This window comes from Oratosquilla oratoria, chromosome 37 (genome assembly GCF_046742065.1).
Source record: "Oratosquilla oratoria isolate Oo_2021 chromosome 37, ASM4674206v1, whole genome shotgun sequence".
Taxonomy (NCBI): domain Eukaryota; kingdom Metazoa; phylum Arthropoda; class Malacostraca; order Stomatopoda; family Squillidae; genus Oratosquilla; species Oratosquilla oratoria.
Genome location: NC_134813.1, coordinates 17942001 through 17962934, shown reverse-complemented (window position 1 = coordinate 17962934; position 20934 = coordinate 17942001). Strand labels below are relative to the sequence as shown.

The window sequence follows — 20934 nt, the reverse complement described above, 5'->3', positions numbered from 1 at the left end:
CCTAGAAGCTTTCCTCCTATCCCATATATCTGCATAACCTCCCACAGTGCCTTTCTGTTTACCCTATCGTAAGCCTTTTCCAGATCCATAAAAGCCCAAAAAACATCCTTCCCCTTACCTATAGCTTTCTCACATATCTGTCTTACCACAAAGATCTGATCTACGCAACCTCTACCCGTCCTAAATCCACACTGTTCCTCACCAATTACTCCCTCTGTTCCTCTCCTAATCCTCTCAATCAAGATCCTCCCATAAGCTAATCCCTCTGAAACTACTACATTCACACTTGTCCCCTTTTCCCTTGTAAAGTGGAACTATACAGGCACTCCTCCAGTCCTCCGGCACTCTACCCTCTCTCCAGCAAACATTAAATAACCTCACCAGCCCGTCCACCATCACTGTACCTCCTTTTTTTTTTAGACATTCTGCATGGCATCCATCCAGACCAGGTGCCTTACCTGCTTTCATCATCTTAACAACTGCCTTGACTTCATCGTTCCTTATTTCTCCTCCATTTTCTTCACTCATCACTCTCATTTTCTTAGCATTTCCCACTGCAACTATCTTTCCCTCCCTATCCTCCTTCACATTTAGCAACTCCCTAAAATACTGTGCCCATCTTCCCCTTACTGCCTTCTCTTCCGTTATCATCGCTCCATCTACACCTTTTACCTTTTCTTCTCTACTTGATTCGCCTCCTCTTCCTCTCTTAATTTCTTTCCAAAACATCTTTTTATTACTTTCAAAATTTTCTGTCATACACTTACCCCACTTCATATCTGCTCTCCTCTTTGCCTCCTTTACCTTTTTCTTTACTTCTCTTTTCTTTTCTTTGTACCTCTCATATGACTCCCTCGTCCTATTTTGTACTTTGAGATATTGAAGTTCATTTGCCATTTCACCGACTATATGAACAATTTGTTAAGATCATCCTGCTGAATCTCTGCGTCGTCTCCTGACCTAATTAGGCGTCCTATTTTAGTGTCGTCCGCAGGTCCGCAAACTTTTCTGTTAACTGGTCCCAAATATCAATTACTCTTTAAGCATTCTCGGAAATTTTTCGTCTGGACCCGGGTTTTTTGTAGCTTTAAGTCTTTCAATCTGCTTGACTACTTCTACCTTACTAATACTGATATTAGATAGTCTACTTTCTTCATCCCCACTGAAAATCGGATCGCAGTCAGGTACCTCATCTAACCTCTCCCTATTAAACACCGAGAGAAAATATTTGTTAAACGCCTCACTCATTTTTCCTCCGATTCCATCATGACATTTTCCTAATTTTGAATTGGGCCTATCCTTTCCTTATTTCTTATTCTGTAGAGATGAAAGAAGCCCTATGGGTTGGATCTCGCTTGTCTGGCAACCTTAATTTCATAGTTACGTTTCGCTGAGTAAGAACATTCAGTACTTATGCATGGATTATATATTTACAAATGGGAACACATAAGAAAATAATTTGTCGTATGTCGAGTTTTTCAGTTGGCAATATTCGATCAGGTGTTCAGCCGCTCGGCCCAGATGTCCGTGTGATGTCAGATGCGCTTGGCCCAAATAAACGCTGTAAGGTCAAACACAATAGGGGGTTCCTTGGGAGTTTATTTAAAGACGTCGGACGTTCCATCCTGTACTAAATCCGTGCGTGCACGCGGGTGCACGCTAGACATCTGAATGATTGAATATTCCCTTCAATCATCTTGCAACATCATTATTCTTTTTCTTTAAATTTCTGTGACTTTCATTCTTTTTCCTTTATTTCTTTTTAACTCTGCTATATTCTCTTATTTATGATGATGATATTGATGATGTTGTTGATGTTTGGTCTCCAGTAAGATCAGCTTGACTCCAGTACACTAGAAAGACAAACGATTAAGCAGGGGTAGCTGTTGAAGTACACACACACATACACACACACACACACACACACACACACACACACACACACACACACACACACACACACACTTCAACGAACGGACGGCTTAGAAGACATTCTGAAGAAAATTGAAGTTTCGTGGATCCCAACGCAAAGAGAAGTGCCTATTGTATTTACAGGGTGGGGGGGAAATTGCTCGTGGGGTAGTGGGAAAGTAGGGAAAGAGGAGAAGGGGAGGGATTGCTGAGGGAAATGGAAGGAAATGAGGAAGGAGAGGACTTGGCCCAGGCAGACAGGCGAAAGGTAAACAAACGGCCCCCCGACCAGCTGAGTGACGATGAAATGTCTAATAAAAATGTAAAGATTAGAAGTATAGATAAGAGCAATACAGTAGAAAGTGATGAGAATATTTTCCAGGGAATATAATACACCAATAAGTAAAAGTGACCACATATTGATTGAACTGGAACTTAATGAAGAAAAATATATGAAAAGAAATGAACAATATAGAAAAGGAAGAATGATGTATGAAAAAACAAACTTTGATAAAATAAGAGAATTCTTTCAAAAGGAAAACTGGGAAGAAATATACAAAGAAGAAACAACAGTAGAAGAGAAATGGAATATTTTGACAAAAATTTACAAAAAAGGAGTGGAAAAGTATGTTCCAAGACAAAAACAAGAAAAAGAATATGTAAAATGCTGGTACAACAAAAGTTGTAGGGAGTTAAATGACAAAAGAGACAAAGCCTGGACCAGATGGAAAAAAGACAGAAGACCTGAAAAATGGAAAATATATACCTGTTATAGAAACGAATATGTACAAACGTGCAGAGAGGAAAAGAGAAAATATGAAAAAGATATCATAGAAAAGTGTAAAGATCAACCAAAACTATTCTACAGATTTGTAAACAATAAACTGAAAAACAAACAAGACTTGGAGAAATTAAGACAAGAGGGAGTTGAATACACTGAGGAAATGGAAATGGCGGAAATTATGAACAAACATTTTAAATCAGTGTTTACAAGGGAGAACATACAACCTGAAGAGAACGAATGGAAAGAGAAAGTCCCCCCTATGGAAGAAATAGAAGTAACAAAGAATGAAATATTAACACACTTGAGTAATCTTGATGTCAGAAAATCACATGGACCAGATGAAATAGCAAACTGGATACTGAAAGAATGCAGGAATGAACTGGCAGACAAAATACATAGCATACTAAACAGTTCCTTGAAAGAAGGAAAAGTTTCAGAAGATTGGAAAAAAGCAAATATAGTACCTATATATAAAGGAGGAAATAAAGAAGAACCTACCAACTATAGACCAGTCTCTCTAACAAGTACAATAGCAAAAATTTGTGAAAGAATTATCAAAAGTAGATGGGTAAAATATTTAGAAAAAAACAAAGTGTTAAATCCAAGGCAATTTGGATTCAGACAAGGACGATCATGCGTCACCAATTTAATATGTTTCTATTCAAGGCTAATAGATATAATACAAGAAAGAGATGGATGGGCGGACTGTGCATTTCTAGACCTAAAGAAAGCTTTTGACAAAGTACCACATAAGAAGTTGCTTAAGAAATTAGAAACTGAAGGAGGAATACAGGGCAAACTACTAAATTGGATGGAAGACTTTTTGCAAGAAAGAAAAATGAGAGTAGTGATAAGAAACCAGCACTCAAAATGGGATGAAGTAATAAGCGGTGTTCCGCAGGGAATAGTTCTGGCCCCAATAATGTTTGCTATATATATTAATGATATGGATGAAGGAATTGAAAGCTATATGAGCTTCTTTGCAGATGATGCAAAACTACTGAAAAGAGTGAAAACTGAAGAAGATTGTGAATCACTACAGAGAGATCTAAATAAAGTACAGGAATGGAGTAGGAAGTGGGAGATGGAGTTCAATACAAAAAAGTGTAGTATAATGGAATTTGGAAAAAGCAAAAACAGAATAACAGGAGCATATAAATTGGGAGAAGAAGGAATAAAAAAAGTAGAAAATGAGAAGGACCTGGGAGTCATTGTTATGAATAATATGTCACCTGAGAAACATATAAATAAGATTTTTGGAGAAACTTATAATTTAATAAGAACAATCAAAGTTGCATTTACATACCTGGATGAAGAAATGGTGAAGAAAATCCTAATCACCCTGATAAGACCAAGATTGGAATATGCAGCAACGATATGGTCACCAAGTACAAAAAAATGTATAAGAAAACTTGAAAGAATACAAAGAGCAATTACAAAATTGGCACCAACACTCTCAAAACTATCATATGAAGAGAGACTAGAAAAACTTGAACTACAGACACTAGAGCAAAGAAGAGAGAGAGGAGATTTGATAGCTATTTACAGAATCATGAAAGGCATGGAAATTACTGATAGAGAGAATCTGATAAAATGGGATGACAGAAATACAAGAGGACATGGAAAGAAAATAAAAAAAGACAGCTATAGAAGAGATCTGAAAAAGAACAGCTTTCCTCACAGAGTAATAGACAGTTGGAACAAGTTAGATGAGAAAGTGGTGTGTGCAAAAACAATACATGAATTTAAAAATAGTTTAGATGAAATGAGATATGAAGACGGGATCCCACGAGCATAGCTCCCCTTCCCGTAAAATACAACTAGGTAAATACACGCACACACGATGTACTCAAATTAGTCCTAAAATGTACAAATTGTATATTGTCAGTACATCTCTGTATCGCTGGTAATAAACAGATTGTTACTATTATCACCATCATTGATATTACTAATACAGTTATTACTATTTCCATCACTATTACTATTACCAATACCGTTATTATCATTACCATTATTGTTACAACTAGTAAAGTGTTGAACGAAATGTATGAACAATGTCATTCCAGCAGCAAAGAGAGGTTGATTTCCTCATGCCCAATGCCCCCCCCCCTCCACTTCCCCCCCTGCCCGCCCATGCAGGGGAATTTAAATCGTCAGGAGTCAACCAGAATAAAGTGTCGGAGGTGCGGCACGAGTTGACTTGAATCAATACAATTGTCGTCTGCCTTTCCTCTCCATCTCCCCCTCTCCAGAGGTCTCTGACTAGAGAGCCAGGACAACTGTGGTCGTGCAAAATGTCGACAAAATTGTTGTTGTTAAGTCTGTAGTCGTTTCTGTGTAAGCGTCGTCGTCGTCAGTTTTCGTCGACCTGGCTATTCTCGTCGACTCTTGCTATTCTAGTCGACTTTGCTATTCTAGTCAACGCATGTGAGAAGAGTCAAGTTAAATTGCATTCGGAAGCAGTGTCGGTTCAACTATGCCTTTGGTCTCTGTCTGTTTTGCGAACGCACCTGTTCAGATGTATATTTAGTTAGCTGGGTGTCAATCATGGGTCAAGTATTTTTATACCGTGTGTGTGTGTGTATTTACCTTGTTGTTTTACCTAGTGTGTTTGTGTGTGTGTGTGTTTTAGGAGTTTCCATTGTTAATCATGACGTTTTACCCTCGAATACCTTCATAATACTGATAATGTGTACAAACACGAAGTACTCTATCCTCTGCCGAGAGCAAGTAATGTCTGTGTTTGGCGGGTAGAGAGAGAGAGAGAGAGAGAGAGAGTGAGTTTGTCATCAGTACATACATGCACAAGGGCTGAGAAACCTTGCAACCGTTTTATTTTTCTTCTGTTCCGCCCACAGATGGTGGGCGGTGCTAAGCGAGAATGGGCGTCTAGCGGCCTGCAGAACCTGTCCCAACTGCTCGAGGCTGCGGTGGGCGGCTTGCCAGCCCTCTGGACGGCCACGGGCTGTGACGTCACGACTTTCTCCCAAAGGTAGGTGTGCTTAGGCCCATGGTTTTGTTTTCCAGGTAAGTCTAGGCCTGGACCCGAAGAACAGGGTCTTAGGCTGGTAAAGACGCGCGCGCACACACACACACACACACGCGCGGTTGGTAGAGTCCACGACTGTCACTACGGCAGTCCGGGTTCGAATCCTGCCCAGGGGTTAAATAATTTCAGTTTCGCTGCGCTTTGAGTCGTTACTCCAACTCTCGTGGGCGGGGAGTTGGGGGTGTGGGTGCGTGTAAGGTCACAGCAATACCCATAGATCGCTGATACGAACTCTGAGCTCTCTTCCGGGAGGGAAATAACTGTCGATCACGTCCAACACGTGATCCAAAGACCAAGGTGAATCACACACACACACACACACACACCACGAAAATGGCCCCAGCACTTTCAAACTTGTCGTATGAAGAAAGACTGGTTAGATTGAAGTTATCGACTTTGGAACAAAGAAGAGAGAGGCGACCTACTGATCATCTATAGAATCATACATACATACATACATATACCAAGGCTTTTTCCCCCTTCCAAGGGAGGTAGCCAAAAAGGGAAAGGCATAAAAACACTCCCACCCATTTCATCCCTAGATACACTCCACACCCCTCCCACCCTCCCTCTCATCTGAGCACCTCCTGGATGACGGGTCATCCCTGCACCCTGCCCACCGCCCTGGGTCAGAAGCAGTGTCGCAAGACACAGTACATCCACAGCAAGGCCGCTTCATTTAATCGGCGACCCCCCCTCTCCGTCCCCCTGTGCCTATAGAATCATGAAAGGCACAAAAGAGGACACAGAAAGAAACTCAAAAAGGATAGTTATAGAAGAGATCTGAAGAATAGTTTTCCATGCATAGTGGTGGACACTTGGAACAAACAATAGTGTGTGCAAATACCATACACGAATTTAAGAGCAAACTAGACACTGCGAGATACAAAGGCGGGACACCACAAGCGTAGCTTCTCTTCCAGTAAGATACAACTAGGTAAACACACGCGCGCGCGCACACAGTGTATGAATTCATTATACAGTGTTTATTCACTAATTTCAAATCTATTTATATTTGTCTTTATTTTCTCCTGGGTATTATTCATATGTCAATCATTCCTCTCTTCCTCATCGCTACTCCCCTTCTCCTCACCATCCTCCTACTTCTGTTGTACTTGTACTACAACTGGTACTACTACTACTACTCCTCCTCCTTCTCCTCCTCCTTCTTCTTCTCCTCCTCCTCCTCCTCCTCCTCCTCCTCCTCCTCCTCCTTCTCTTCCCCCTCCTCCTCCTTCTCCTCCTCCTCCTTCTCCTCCTCCTTCTCCTCTTCCCCCTCCTCCTCTTTCTCCTCCTCTTCCCCTCCTCCTCTCTTACCCCTCCTCCTCTTCCCCCTCCTCCTCCTTCTCCTCTTCCCCCTCCTCCTCTTCCCCTCCTCCTCCTCCTTCTCCTCCTCTTCCCCCTCCTCCTCCTTCTCCTCTTCCTCCTCTTCTTCCTCCTCCTCCTCTTCCTCTTCTTCCTCCTCCTCCTCCTTCAAAATCTTTCTCTTCCTCTGCCGGTTTTCCAATTCTTGTCGTTTTCCTTTCCTCTATTCCCCTTCCCTCTCCCTCTTGATTCCTTTCTTTCCACCTTTCTTCCATTTCCATCTTTTCTACACAATCTCCTGCCCTTCTTCTCCCCTCTTCTTTCGTTCCCCCTCCCTTCCCTTGAACCTTGGATCCCCCTCCATCATTCCTTCCCATGCTCCCTTCCCGTCCCAATCCTCTCCCCTCCCCCATCCTCCCTTTACTTGTCACTCTCTTCCTTCCTTCCTTCTGTTCTCCCTCCTTCGCCTCTTGTCCCCTCTCAGGTTCCCCCCCGTCCTCTCCCTCTCCCCACTCCTGCTCCTCATTTTTTGCTATTTCTCTTCGTTCTTTCTTTTACGCCTTTTTTTCGATTTACAATTTCTTTGGTATTCGTTCTAAGCACTCTCCCCATTTTTTCATTGGGGCTTTGAGGATGGTCAACTGTGTCAGGAGAAATACACTAAAGCGAGGCGTCCCCTTTAATTGACAGGTTGAATAGCCTTCTGGACACACTGGTGCTGAGAGCTCTTCCTAAGGCCAACTTCAAGGATGATCTGTACGAGAAGTGCGACTCCGTGGCGACCTCCCCAAGTCTCTCCCCCCGCAGCGAGACGGGCAGCGCCGCCCCCGAAGACGCCGCCGCCGCCGTCGCCGTCGGGGAAGAGCTGGTGGAGGAGGAGCCGCCTGTCGAAGCCATGGTGGCCCACGAAGAAGGCGAGGCCAAAGAGGAAGAGGAGGAGGAGAAGAAGATGGAGATGCTACATTCTGTGTTCGCAGCAGTCCCCTCCGTTCAGCTTCCAAAGGTAAGGACTTAGAGATGTTCTTCCTTGATCTGTGACTTCACATTCCTCTCCATTTACGTGATGAAGTCTTGCATTGGAGGCTGTAGGATGGAATATGCATTGTTTGTTGTTCTTGTGGAATGTATCTTTTTCTGTAGTTGTCTTGAAAAGAATAGTCAATGATGTTTGCCCCATGTATTGTTGACTTAATTTAAGCATTCTCAATTTTTTTTTCATAACTAAAAAGCCTTTATATCAAACAACATATACTATCATACCATACATACAGTCTGAATGCATATAAAATGTATATATTCACACAGAAGACTAGAGTGTGTGATTTATAAATGGTGCAATTAATTGAAAGTGGTTAGGTAAGAAAGGTATCATTAAGTTGCACCTGTTTTGGATGCCATTTCTTATCAAAGAAGTTCTTGAGTGAGGGAGCAAAGATGAGTTGAATTAACCCTCTGCTGCCCAGGGGTTGATCTGAACTAAATAATGTCATAAAGTAATGGATAGAACAAAATCCTTAAAATTGACTTTGTCTTGATGGGGAGCAATTTTATTGATTTATTTTATTTAATTATTTTTTTATTTTATCTTTTTTACTGTGAAATGGTTCCTCTAAGTTGGATGAAATAAATTGGCATTATGCACAAGAAAACCTTTAAGGTACCAAGTTTGTCCCATCAGACAGTAATAGTTTAAGGAATGATTCTAGAAAGGACTCCACTACCTGTAGAGTGAGCACCTGCTTCTTAGTTCGAGAACCCTTGCAGTATAGTTGACTGACAACCCTCAGTTCCCAGCATGAAATCTAGAATGTACAGGCCACAATAACAACAACACTTAAGAACAACACACAACTATGCATCCACAGCATAGTATCTAACAATTAAGAAAACATCTTACAAATAACACCAAATAAATCACCTGATATAATAACTAGTAACACCAAGCCAGTGAAATTATTGCATGACAGCAGTTAGAATGAAGCATGAGCTGCTCTTTATACAGATTGTAGCAGAATACCAGAAACTTTGTGATACCTCTTTGTTCTCTTAACATTATTTGGTGTTCAGGAACCTTTAGAACAATACTTCTTAACCTTTTTCAGTGCCCATACTACTTGATTATCTAGAAAAAATTAACTCGTACCCCCATCCAATATAAATACAATGCAAACATGAAAAGCATTAATAATGCAAACCTTGCTAAGAAATTATTAGATATATTCAATCACTGAACAAAGGTACTTTTTTTTTTTTTTCAAATTAGAAATTTCAATTAGTAGGATACAACGAATGCACATTATGCTTTCTCTTGGTAAATATACAGTGCCATTGCACTGGTTATCATGTCTCGTACCCCCAGGATTAAGGTTTTGTACTCCTTTGGGGAGGTACAGGTATCCCAGGTTAAGAACCATTGCTTTAGAAGATATGTTTAGAAGAAAGCAGTTCCTCGAGATGAGGTAGTGGATTCTCCTCAGATGAACCTAGTTGTATGATCAGTTAATCAATCTGTTGCCTCAGGTTCCTCTTGGAGGAGATTCACTGTCCCAGGTAATTGGCAAAGTCTCTGGCTTGTCTATATAGTGGAAAAACTCCTGTTTTGCTATAGGATACTTGGGTTGATACACAATCCATGATGTCATCGGAACTAATACCAAGAGATGGCACTGTATGCTGTGTTTTAGAATGCAGATTAGCAGACAACGATTATTTTCGCCATAAAGTCCCTCAAATTGTACTTTTGAGATGAAATATTAGTTTTCAACATGGTTCTGATGAAAATAAATAACATTACAAAAGAGGAACTGCAAAGTTGTACCAGGCCATGGTGGTTACCTGTTAATGGTGAATCCAAGACTGCCCACAACTTTCTTCCGATACCTGTTCTTCAATCCATTCTTCGAACACCTGCTATGTTTCTGAAGCACTTCATCTCAAAAAAAGTTCAGTCAATTGCTGTCAACCTCTAACATTCTAAGACGCTGTATGGAACAGTCATTGCTTTATTTCTTACTGTTGTTTCAGCCTCCCCTCTGCTTATTCACATCTTCATTAAACGCTGACCAGCACTATCCTGCCACACAGTTTTCAGCCTTCTCTCCCACTTTGTCATTCATTTATTCATTTTATTTGTATATACCCTTTCAGCAATGTCCTATCCATCATTTGTAGTACACAGACAGTTTTTCCCCTTCCCTATTTTCTTTTTAATATACCATTTCCTGCAGTGCAAGGTTTCTGTGTATGGGAGTGTAATCCTCACCTCATTCATTCTCATTTTTTGTATTCCTCAGACAGGCCCTATCACCTTTACATCATTCTTGTCTATATTCCTAGGTGTCCAATACTCACTCCTATGCTGAGCAGTTGGTCTCATTATGCTTTGTACCAATTGTGGATTTGTTCTCTGTGATATCTTCCTAAATGCTCATATTTGTACTGTTCCTTTTATCTTTTGTATGGAGTTTGGGAAGGTTTGTGATAGGAGAAAGTTTAAGGTAAATGTGGGTAAAAGCAAAGTGATGATATCTACAAGGGGAGAGGATAACAGTGAGATGGAAGTAAGTCAAGGAGAGAGGCTGGAGGAAGTAGATAGCTTTAGTTATTTGGGGTTGCATGTGGTAGGAAAAGGTGGAGTGGAGGTAGAGGTACATACATATACCAAAGGCTTCCCCTTACAAGGGAGGTATCCAAAAAGAAAAAGGAATAAAAACCATTCCCACCCATTCTATCCCTAATACACTCCACTCCCCTCCACCCTCTTCCCTCCCTCTTATCTTGGCACCTCCTGGATGAGGTAGAGGTAAATTGTAAATTGAGAGAAACAAGTAAATGTCTTGGAGAATTAAAAAACTTCATGAGAAATAGGCACAGGCACTGAATCTGTAAAAGGTGCCTTCATAGCATAGGGGTTAATTCCAAATTATCTACATTTATCACATGGTTTACAGTCCACTTTTCTTATATATATATTTCCATTTTATTCTATTTTATTTACTTTTCCAAGCATCACTTATTTTCAAGCTCATCTCTGGTGTAAACCATTCCATTTCTTCTCAGCATACCCTCATACATACCTTGCTTTAATCATGCTTTCACCACCTCAAGCAGTTTTCCTTCCATTCCATACTTCATCAGCACTCATAACCAATTTCTGTACACTGTGTGGCATACTTCCTCAAGATCCATGATTAATATGTCTCCTCCCTTTTTCCTTCTCATTACTTTCCCTCAAAGTAAATAACTACTGTAATCCATCCACCTTGTTTTATCTTCCACAAGTGGTGATATTCTACCATAACATTACCAGGAATGTTGACAGATTTAACCCTTTGTAGTTCATATAATCCCTCCTATCTCCATTTCTACTTTCTATAGACACCATATATTGCATGATTTCCTCTAGCCATCCACAACCTTACCTTTTCCTGCAGTCTTCAAAATTTCTTAGCAGCCATTTATCTAACTTCCTATATCCCCTTTTTTATATAGGCATGAAACTTCCTCTACATTTGGTATTGGTTTAACCCATGAAATAATCCCATTTGAAACTGGTGTGTGGAGTTGTATTGAGTAAACTTTTCTCAGACTTCTTGTAAATCTGTGCCTTCTGCAGAGTGGTGGAGGAGTCTTCCTGCGGGCGCAGCAGGTCATAGAGACATGCCAACAGCAGCCAGGTGTTCTTGCTGGTACTACTGTACACCATGGAAGGTAAATGCACATTTTGGCCTAGCTGATAACATCTTTTCATGTGTCTATTTATACAACATACATACATATACAGTATGTGCCTTTGTTTATTGGCTACCTCCCTTATAAGGGGAGAAAAAGCCTTTGGTATATGTATGTATGTACATACATATACATGTATATATATTATATATAATTTTTTCATGGAAATCTTTTAAATTGCCACAGATGTATACATCAATAATAGAGGAGGCATAAGTTGAATCATAACTTAAGTATTTCTTATAATACAGCCTTAGTTTACAAAGAAATTTTGAAAAAAAAAGAAAAATATTATTATTATTGAAAATTTGTTTTGTAGGGGAAAACAAAAATGTTTTTGTATTGCTGTGTTAGTAGCAGCAATGATGGAGATACTGTAGCGTTAGCAATGATAATAATGGCGGTACAGATTGAGCACATTTTGTTCACAAAGTGGTGTCAATATTCTAATTTACCTTTTAAATTAAGATGAAACTATCTTATTGACATGATACTGTTATTACTTAGTGGCTCCTGCTCAACATTGTTCACTCCAAACCCCCTTAAGATGTGAAGAAATACATTCTTCCATATAGAAGCATAAATACTTGAAATAGTTTGTAAAGTGATATAGCCCAAGCTCAAAAAATACATGAATACATCTCAATATGATAATATCCAGTTGTTCTCATTACTCAGTGGCCTGCTCGGTGGTGCGGTTGGTAGAGTCCCCGAATGTCACTACGGCGGTCCGGGTTCAAATCCTGCCCAGGGCTGAAATAATTTCAGTATCTCTGCGCTGCGAGTCGTTACTCCAACTCTTGTGAGCGGGGAGTTGGGGGTGTGTGTGCATGTAGGGTCACAGGATTACCCATAGATCGGTCATATGAGCTCTGAGCTCTCTTCTGGGAGGGAAATAGCTGTTGATCACAAGTCCAACATGTGATCCAAAGACCATGGTGCTGCTCAACATGGTTCACTCCAAACCCTCTTAAGATGTGAAGAAATACAGTTTTCTATATAAGATTCATAGATACTTAGAATAGCTTAGAAAGTGGTATAGCCCAAGCTCAAACAGTACATGAATTCAAATCTAGATATTACAAAGGATTACAAAGGTGGAGCATACTGACAGGAGACCTTTTGGTCCATATCTTGGTCGGATGTGAAAAAAAAAAAAATAATAATAATAGATAAATAAGTAAAGACTATAATGGTGTAAATATCAAATAAAATACATAAATATGATAATTGGAAACAAAAAATATAGAGTTGGAACTGTACATGAATAGGCTGGGTATGAAAAATGTTACTCCTTTCCTGCATACTACAGTTTGGTAAATACCACTGACTGTTCTGCATTATGTACCTAACTTCTTATTTGGTAATATGGTTGTATTAGATTACATACAGGGTGATGTTTGTACTTCTTTAAAAAGATAATAAACAAGAAAATAAATAAACAAACAAATTAATGATAATAATATAGATAAATGAAGTAAAATGCATGGAGTAAATAAGTAAATAAATTAATAATGATTAAATACATACATATACCAATGGCTTTCTCCCCCTTACAAGGGAGGTAGCCAAAAAAGAAAGGCATAAAATCCACTCCCACCCATTCCATCCCCACATACTCCACTCCCATTCACCCCCCTCCCTCCTTCCTATCTTGGCTCCTCCTGGATGACAGGTCATCCCTGCATCTCGCCCACTGTCCTGGGTCAGAAGCAGTGCAGTAAGACACAGCATATCCATAACAAGGCCACTTCATTTAATCAGTGACCCTGCTCTCATCATCTCAACAACTGTCTTCACTTCATCTTTCCTTATTTCTCCTCCATTTTCCTCTCTCATTGCTGTCATTTTGTTAGCACTTTCCACTGCAACTACCTTTCCCTCCCTATCCTCCTTCACATTTAGCAACTTCCTAAAATACTCTGCCCATCTTCCTTTTACTGCCATCTCTTTCATTATCATCACTCTGTCTACACCTTTTACCTTTTCTTCTCTACTTGATTTGCCTCCTCTTCCTCTTTAAATTTCTTTTCAAAACATCTTTTTAATACTGTAAAAAAATTCTGTCATAAGACAGATAAATAAATAGAATAAAGTAGCATGAAGGCCTTGCTTGGAAGGGTCCACTCTTAGCTCATACACAAAGACAATGGTGTAGATATTTTCAATCTTTCTGGTTAATGGGCAGTGCCTTAAATGCCTAAAAGCATATTATCATGCTTTGTTTTGAATTCATGTTGGTTCCAGCTTGAGCTATATCATCATATAGGCCAGAGGTTCTCAACTTTTTTCTTTCCACATACCTGTTGAGCATTCTTATTGCCATTCATGTATCCCAACTCATTCCCTTAGTGATCAAGAAAATATAACTCAGTTGTATGTACAGTAGACCCTCAGTTCTTGCTACAGTTAGGTGACAGAGACCCTTGCATAACTAGAAATTCTGTAAATGTTTGCCCCTTCCATTATTCTATGACTGCAAAGGCATAAATTACATATCTACCCTGGTTGTTGCAGCCATACTCATTTAATACAGAGCTCACTTACCATTGCTCCTGGTATTTGGCCAGTACATTATTTATTCGCCCTTTTGTTGATACAGCACTGTACTTATGAAATTTGTACATATAAGAGCACAACTACCACATTTGCCTGTGTATAAGACTCACTTCCACATAAGATGTATCCCTACTTTACAAGAAAGTGGTGGAAGGTGAGGAGCCTACACCAGGAGGTGCATAGCTGTGGTCAAAGCCATCATCATTACTCTATTTGCTTGGACTTTTGGGGCAGGTAACAGCCACTATTGGGAATCAGACAGGAGAGTAGGATTCGAACCTACGACTAACTGAATGGGATGAAGTATTGTTGTGAGGGAAAAACTTTGTTTCACTGTGAATTTTTTAAAGGTTATTGAAAAAAGGTTATGGGAAAAAAATATTTTGTGGTGTGCTATTAATGTTGAAAGTGATGAAAATGATAATGGCTGAATGCATTTTGTCTACAGGACAATGATGATACTATTATAATAATTTACATGGTAAAATAAGATTCAAAGTAATGTATTACTGCTAACATGATATTATTGTTGCTCAGTAGGCTACTGCTCAATACATCACTTAACCTTACACCACTAGCTACTAGCCATTTTGTATTCTATACCCAGCCTCTCCTTTGTGCCTCTCTGCATACCCTCCTATTCTTTTGGTTTAATTTTACTCCTCTTTCTCCCCTCATCTTCCTTATCTGTACTCCTGTACATTTTCCATTAGCATCTTTGCTTCCTTTATTCTTCCTATATTGTAATGTGCTGTATATTTGTGTGTATATGCTTATAGTAAGAGTCTCCTACAATCTCCATGGTTGTAGGAAAGTAGTCACAAATTCCAGGCAAAAGAGCAACTTGTAATAATCACCTTTACCACATCATTCAGTCAGTCAGTCTGTTGCCTCTGGTCTCTCTTTCAGGGGACCTGTGGCCTCTAGGTAACTGGCAACATTCTCAGAACAATTTCAGCCACTCGAGGAAGATATGTTGTTGTCTAGGGATCATTAATGTGGGGCACTGTATTATGAGGGTTTTTGTGTCTTCTGTGTGGTGGTTGCATGTAGGGGAGTTTGATTCGGTGGTCAAACCTATTCTGTGTTTGTACTATTTCACTACTGGATAGTATCCTTAAAGCAAGGGTGCCAGTGTGGTTCTTACATGATGTGAGAATTCATTTTTTGTGTGGGCTTATGTCTGGGGAGTGTTAGTGGATTATAAATTTTGGTGGTCTGTTTTGAAGAGCATGTTTAGTGATCTAATTGTGGATGTGTTTTTGTGTGGATATATCAAGTGGCACAGGTGGCAGATTGTTGTAAATGTTTGAGTAGTATGCTGCTGGTATAGTTTGGTACATTTTGCTGTTGGTGCTTGAGTGGCGCAGTGAGATAGGTGTGTGGTGTTCAGGGCCTCAGTGTAGATTGGTCTTCCTGTCATTCTCATGTGGTGCTTTAGAGAGGACTTTGGTTTCCACATGTAGGCATTCAATTAGGTGGTTTTGGTGCATCCTACAACCACATTGGTAGTTTGTATCATTATTCCTTCTGTTATTATGCATGTTGAGTCTAGAGTGAAAAAGAATCATGTATTCTACAACAGATCACCACCATAAGTCTTATGGAATTGGCAGGATAAGCAAATTTTTTTTAAATTAGGGGGAAACCTTAGTTCATATCCATCCTTCAACTGAGATGGAATCTGTGTTCAACATATGAGCATTCTGTCAGTTGAAGTATTGTATATTATATAGTTTATATGCACAATATACTGTAAACTGGATGTATGAATTTGTAGATTTTGATGTTCATATATTGTATGTAGTTTTTACATACTATTTGTAATTTGATTTTATATGACCATAAAATGGATGTTTAACAGACATTATTATTATTATTATCATTATAGAGTGTTGAGCAGTCAACTAGATCCTCATCTCACCCGAACCCTCATGCAACTCACACAACCCACAGTATGTATATCATTTATATTTTGATTAATTTCCTTTTGATATTTCATTGTCATTTGGTGTATTGTATAGGCAATAAAAATGTAGATATGGAACAGAGATGGTTTTCACTAATTATGTATAGCCTTGATCAACACTTGAATGCCTTGCAGAGTGTATTGGAAGACCAGGATGTGAATTTTCAGCTGCCAGAAGGAGTTTGTATCCAAAAGCTTTACATCCAAAAGGCAGCCTATACAACTCTCATCAACGCTTTGCCCAAGGTATTTCATCTGTTTCACCTACATGCTATAAACTTATTTTGTAAACTTTATATTCATTATATTAAGAACACATTCAAAATTAACAACAGTGTAGAATTGTATTTTTCTTTCTGTTGTAGGCTCTACCCCGCCGTGGGGAGCGAGGTCTTCACGGGGAGGTGGCACACACAGACCTCTCCCTCCTTCGCTCCGTCCTCCGATCCAACCAATCCCTCCATTCCTACCCCTCCACCCTGCCATCTTCCACAAGTTCTTCCATAGATTCACAGTTAATCCCCACAATCATGCCACCAGCTAAAGGTCACATTGATCCTCTCAAGATGTGTGCCAAAATTAACAAGAACAATGATCTTCTAGCTGATGGACGGCCATCCCAGAGTTTGCCTGGTTCTCCTCGAAAAATTCGTGTGGCAGCCATGTTGCCAGAAGTAGGGAGCAATTCTCCAGACTTACGCTACAAAGTCCTTACCAATAGGAAACCAAGGACTTCTGGGGTCAATTCCACACATAATACTCCTCGGAGATTACCTGGGAACAGGATGGGCATTGTGTCCAATAGAGGTGGCCTGGGGGGTAACGGGGCAGCAAACAGTATGGGACCTCCTGAGCTGAAATCTAATGGCTTTAATATGTCCAAGAGAGGTTATGGTATTGGACACAAGGGTTTGCCCTCTTATATTACAGATAAGAATATGGAATCAGTATTGGTGCAGACAATTGCTGATCCCACTAGTCCTATTGTCAAACACAATGGCCTAGCTGTCTCCAAGGCTCGCTATGAAAAGGAGAAAAATGAAAGTGGGTTTGAAGATGGAACACAGTCAGATAGTGAACTCAATGTCAAAAACACAAAGAACAGATTAAATCTTCATTTTGCACCAGATAAGATTAATAGGCCCAGTGAGGATAGGAATGTAGATAGCATTAATGGAACATGTCGCAATTACAAGAAAGCAGAAATAAATGGGAATTTAACAAAGGCTGAGACTGATGGAGAAGCACACCTCAATGGTAATATGAAATCCCAAGTTGAAGAGAATAAAGATGATGATGATACATCTAAGAGTGAAGATTCTGAAATAAGTGTTCTTGAGCTGAGCTCCTTCATGGACACAAAGGACAACAATGATGACAAGAGGTTGATAGGTTTAAACAATGAATTACTTTCAAGTACAGAGAGACTACATGTTGAGGGCAAACAGTTATCTTTTGAACTTGAGACCAACAGTCAGAGTCACCTAACAGAATCAGGTAATATTATTTATTTGTATACATTATGTTATTTTGAGCTTTCATTGACATGTAAAATTTTTGTTCTGTTCATCATGCTGTTTTACAATGACAAAATATTTAGGATATTTGCAGTTGTATTTGATGTCATGAATATAATTTTCAGTCTTATTTCTTATTATTCATGTTGCAATATACTCACTGTATAACAGTTATGAACTGAACTGGTGATGTTTGTCATATGATATGAAATTTGAATAGTTGGCATAAACGTTTTTATATTATTTGACTAAATGTGTAATATCAAAGTAGTTTCTTTGTGACACCAGTTCTATTGTAATTTTTGTGCTTTACTGACTTACAGCCCAACATGAAGCATTAAGTGGGGAGGAAGATGGCAGGGGTGGTGATGGGCACCAGCAGTCAGTATCCGGCCGCTTGCTCAATGTTTATCTGCATCAACAGTCCAACATGAGGCTTTTGCTGCTCCTTTCCCCTGAAGCTGCGCACAACCCTGACTTTATCTATTCACTTGTAAGGAACATAGAATATTCTTTACTAGAATTGCAAGTGATTTATATGCCATGAGGTATTCACTGTACCTGTTCTATCAGTGTACAGTAACTACCATTGATATAACCAAACTAGATGCATGAAAGAAATAATAATTGATATGTAACTGATTCATTGTCATTCAGTATCTTTACATGTGTACCAATTTCTTTTATAGACAGACTCATTGGTACAAGATGTCTTTTATTCAAAACAGGTTCTTTAAGGAGCAAATCATGAAAGATGATTATTATTATTTTTTTTTAATTGTAGGGCCTATAAAAGTACACAGCACAAGGAGCTTTCTTGATTATTCAGTGCTGCTTCAATATGGGATTGATAACAAGCATACTGATTAAGCTGCATGCATTAGAAAATAAAGGAGATAGAGATAGGGGGCTAATGAAATATTCTTTTGCTTCAGTGGCGGATTGGGTCCAGTACACTTATGGATGTGGAAGCAACCATTTTGCGTGCTCTTGATGCAGCTGAAGACAGAGGTGGCGATTCATTTTTACAATGCTCCTATGCAGTTTTAACTGCACCAAGTGCTGCAACACTTCATGTCCCCCTTATCAGCCAGGCCCATCACAATTTTGTTTACAACCCTGAACTGATGGAGATCACTATGAGGTAATCAGTTAAAGTTCACTCATGTATTAACAAGGTTTTACATTATTGCCAGTTCATTATCCTCACCCTTGTACAAGGGGCAAGGGTGGCAGTGAGTTGAAGGTAGGTCTTAAAGGAGAGAGGCAAGAGGGAGTGAAGAGTTTTAAGTATTTAAAGTCACATGTAACAAGGAATGGATGAGTGGGAGTGAAGGTAAACTGTAGAGTGAGGGAAGCAAGTAGATATCTTTGGGTAATGAAAAGTGTCATAACAATATGAAGAGGTGATTGTACCTATGATGTGTGTGTTTATATATATATATATATATATATATATATATATATATATATATTATATATATATATATATATATTATATATATATATACATACACATGTACATACACACATATGTATGAATGTATATATAAATATATGTATATATACACATGGGTATGTATATATGAACAACACAAGAATTTAAGAGCAAACTAGATATGGCGAGATAGAAAGACGGGACACCATGAGCATTGCTCCCCTTCCCATAAGATACAACTAGGTAAATATACATGTATGTATATATATACATATGTATATATACATATACACATCTGTATATATACATGTATGTATGTATATCTAGTATTTATCTAGTTGTATCTTACAGGAAGGGGAGCTAAGCTCATGGTATCCCATCTTTGTATCTCGCAGTGTTTAGTTTGCTCTTAAATTTGTGTATATTTTTTGTACAGAGTATTGTTTCATCCAGTTTGTTCCAGACATCCATCACTATGTGGATTTTTTTTTATTAATTTATTTATTATTATTATTATTATTTTTTTTTAGGTCTCTTCTATAACTGTCCTTTTTGAGTTGCTTTTCATGTTCCCTTGTATTTCTCTTATCCCAATTTAGTAAGTCTTCTCCATCAAGGACTTCCATGCCATTCATGATGCTAAAGATCATTAGCAAGTCCCCTCTTTCTCTTATTTGTTCCAAAGTCTATAATTCCAGCTTTGACAATCTCTCCTCATATGACAGTTTTGAAAGTGTTGGGGCCATCTTTGTAGTTGCTCTCTGGATTCTTTCAACTTTCTTTATATTCTTTTTGGTACTGGATGACCATAGTGTTGCAGCATATTCCAGTCTAGGCCTTATCAGTGTGACTATTATTTTCTTCACCATATCTTCGTCCAAGTAGGTAAAAGTCATCTTTATTGATCTTAACAAGTTGTAGGGTTCTTTGACCATTTTGTTTATCTGTTTATCAGGAGATATATCATTTGTGATGATTACTCCCAGGTCTTTTTCAGATCCCACTTTCTTTACTACCTTTGCACTGATTTTATATTGCTCTGATATTCTTCTTTTTTTTTTTCTTTTTTACTTTTTCCAAATTTCATTATACTACATTTCTTGATGTTAAAGTCCACTTCCCATTTCTGACTCCATTTCCAAACCTTGTTCAGATCTCTTTGCAGCGATTCACAATCCTTTTTAGTATTCACTTTCCTCAGGAATTTTGCATCATTGGCAAAGCAGCTCATGTACCGGTAACATTCCACACCCTTGTCCATGTCATTCACATAAATGAATGACAAACGTTATTGGAGCCAATATTGATCCCTGTGGAACCCCACTAATCACCTCTCAAGTTGAACACTTTTCTCTGAGCACTACCCTCATTTTCCTTCCATGCAAGAAATCCTCCATCCAGCTCAGTAATTTACCTTGTATCCTTCCTGTAGTTTCCAGTTTTCCTAATAATATTTTATGTGGTACTTTGTCAAAGACTTTTTGTAAGTCTAGGAAAGCACAATCAGCCCATCCGTCCCTTTCTTGTATTGTATCTATTAGTCTTGAGTAGAAACAAATAAAATTTGTGACACATGATCTTCCCTGTCTAAATCCAAACTGTCTGTAATTCATTTATCGGGTCTTCCTCATTTCCTCCATTATATATTGGTACAATATTGGCATTTTTCCA

General features: G+C 39.0%; 1 protein-coding gene across 5 annotated transcripts in view; it reads left to right on the top strand.

Annotated features, from left to right (window-relative positions):
- The window catches only part of HPS4 (Hermansky-Pudlak syndrome 4 protein), a 220544-nt gene that overhangs the window by 195504 nt on the left and 4106 nt on the right, over positions 1-20934 (top strand). For all 5 annotated transcript variants that reach the window (XM_076175269.1, XM_076175271.1, XM_076175272.1 and 2 more), the window contains 8 exons: positions 5554-5687; positions 7740-8052; positions 11665-11759; positions 16231-16294; positions 16444-16554; positions 16674-17805; positions 18149-18318; positions 18761-18969. In XM_076175269.1, coding sequence (XP_076031384.1) covers positions 5554-5687; positions 7740-8052; positions 11665-11759; positions 16231-16294; positions 16444-16554; positions 16674-17805; positions 18149-18318; positions 18761-18969 — 2228 coding nt within the window. The remainder of the gene's footprint in view (positions 1-5553; positions 5688-7739; positions 8053-11664; positions 11760-16230; positions 16295-16443; positions 16555-16673; positions 17806-18148; positions 18319-18760; positions 18970-20934) is intronic.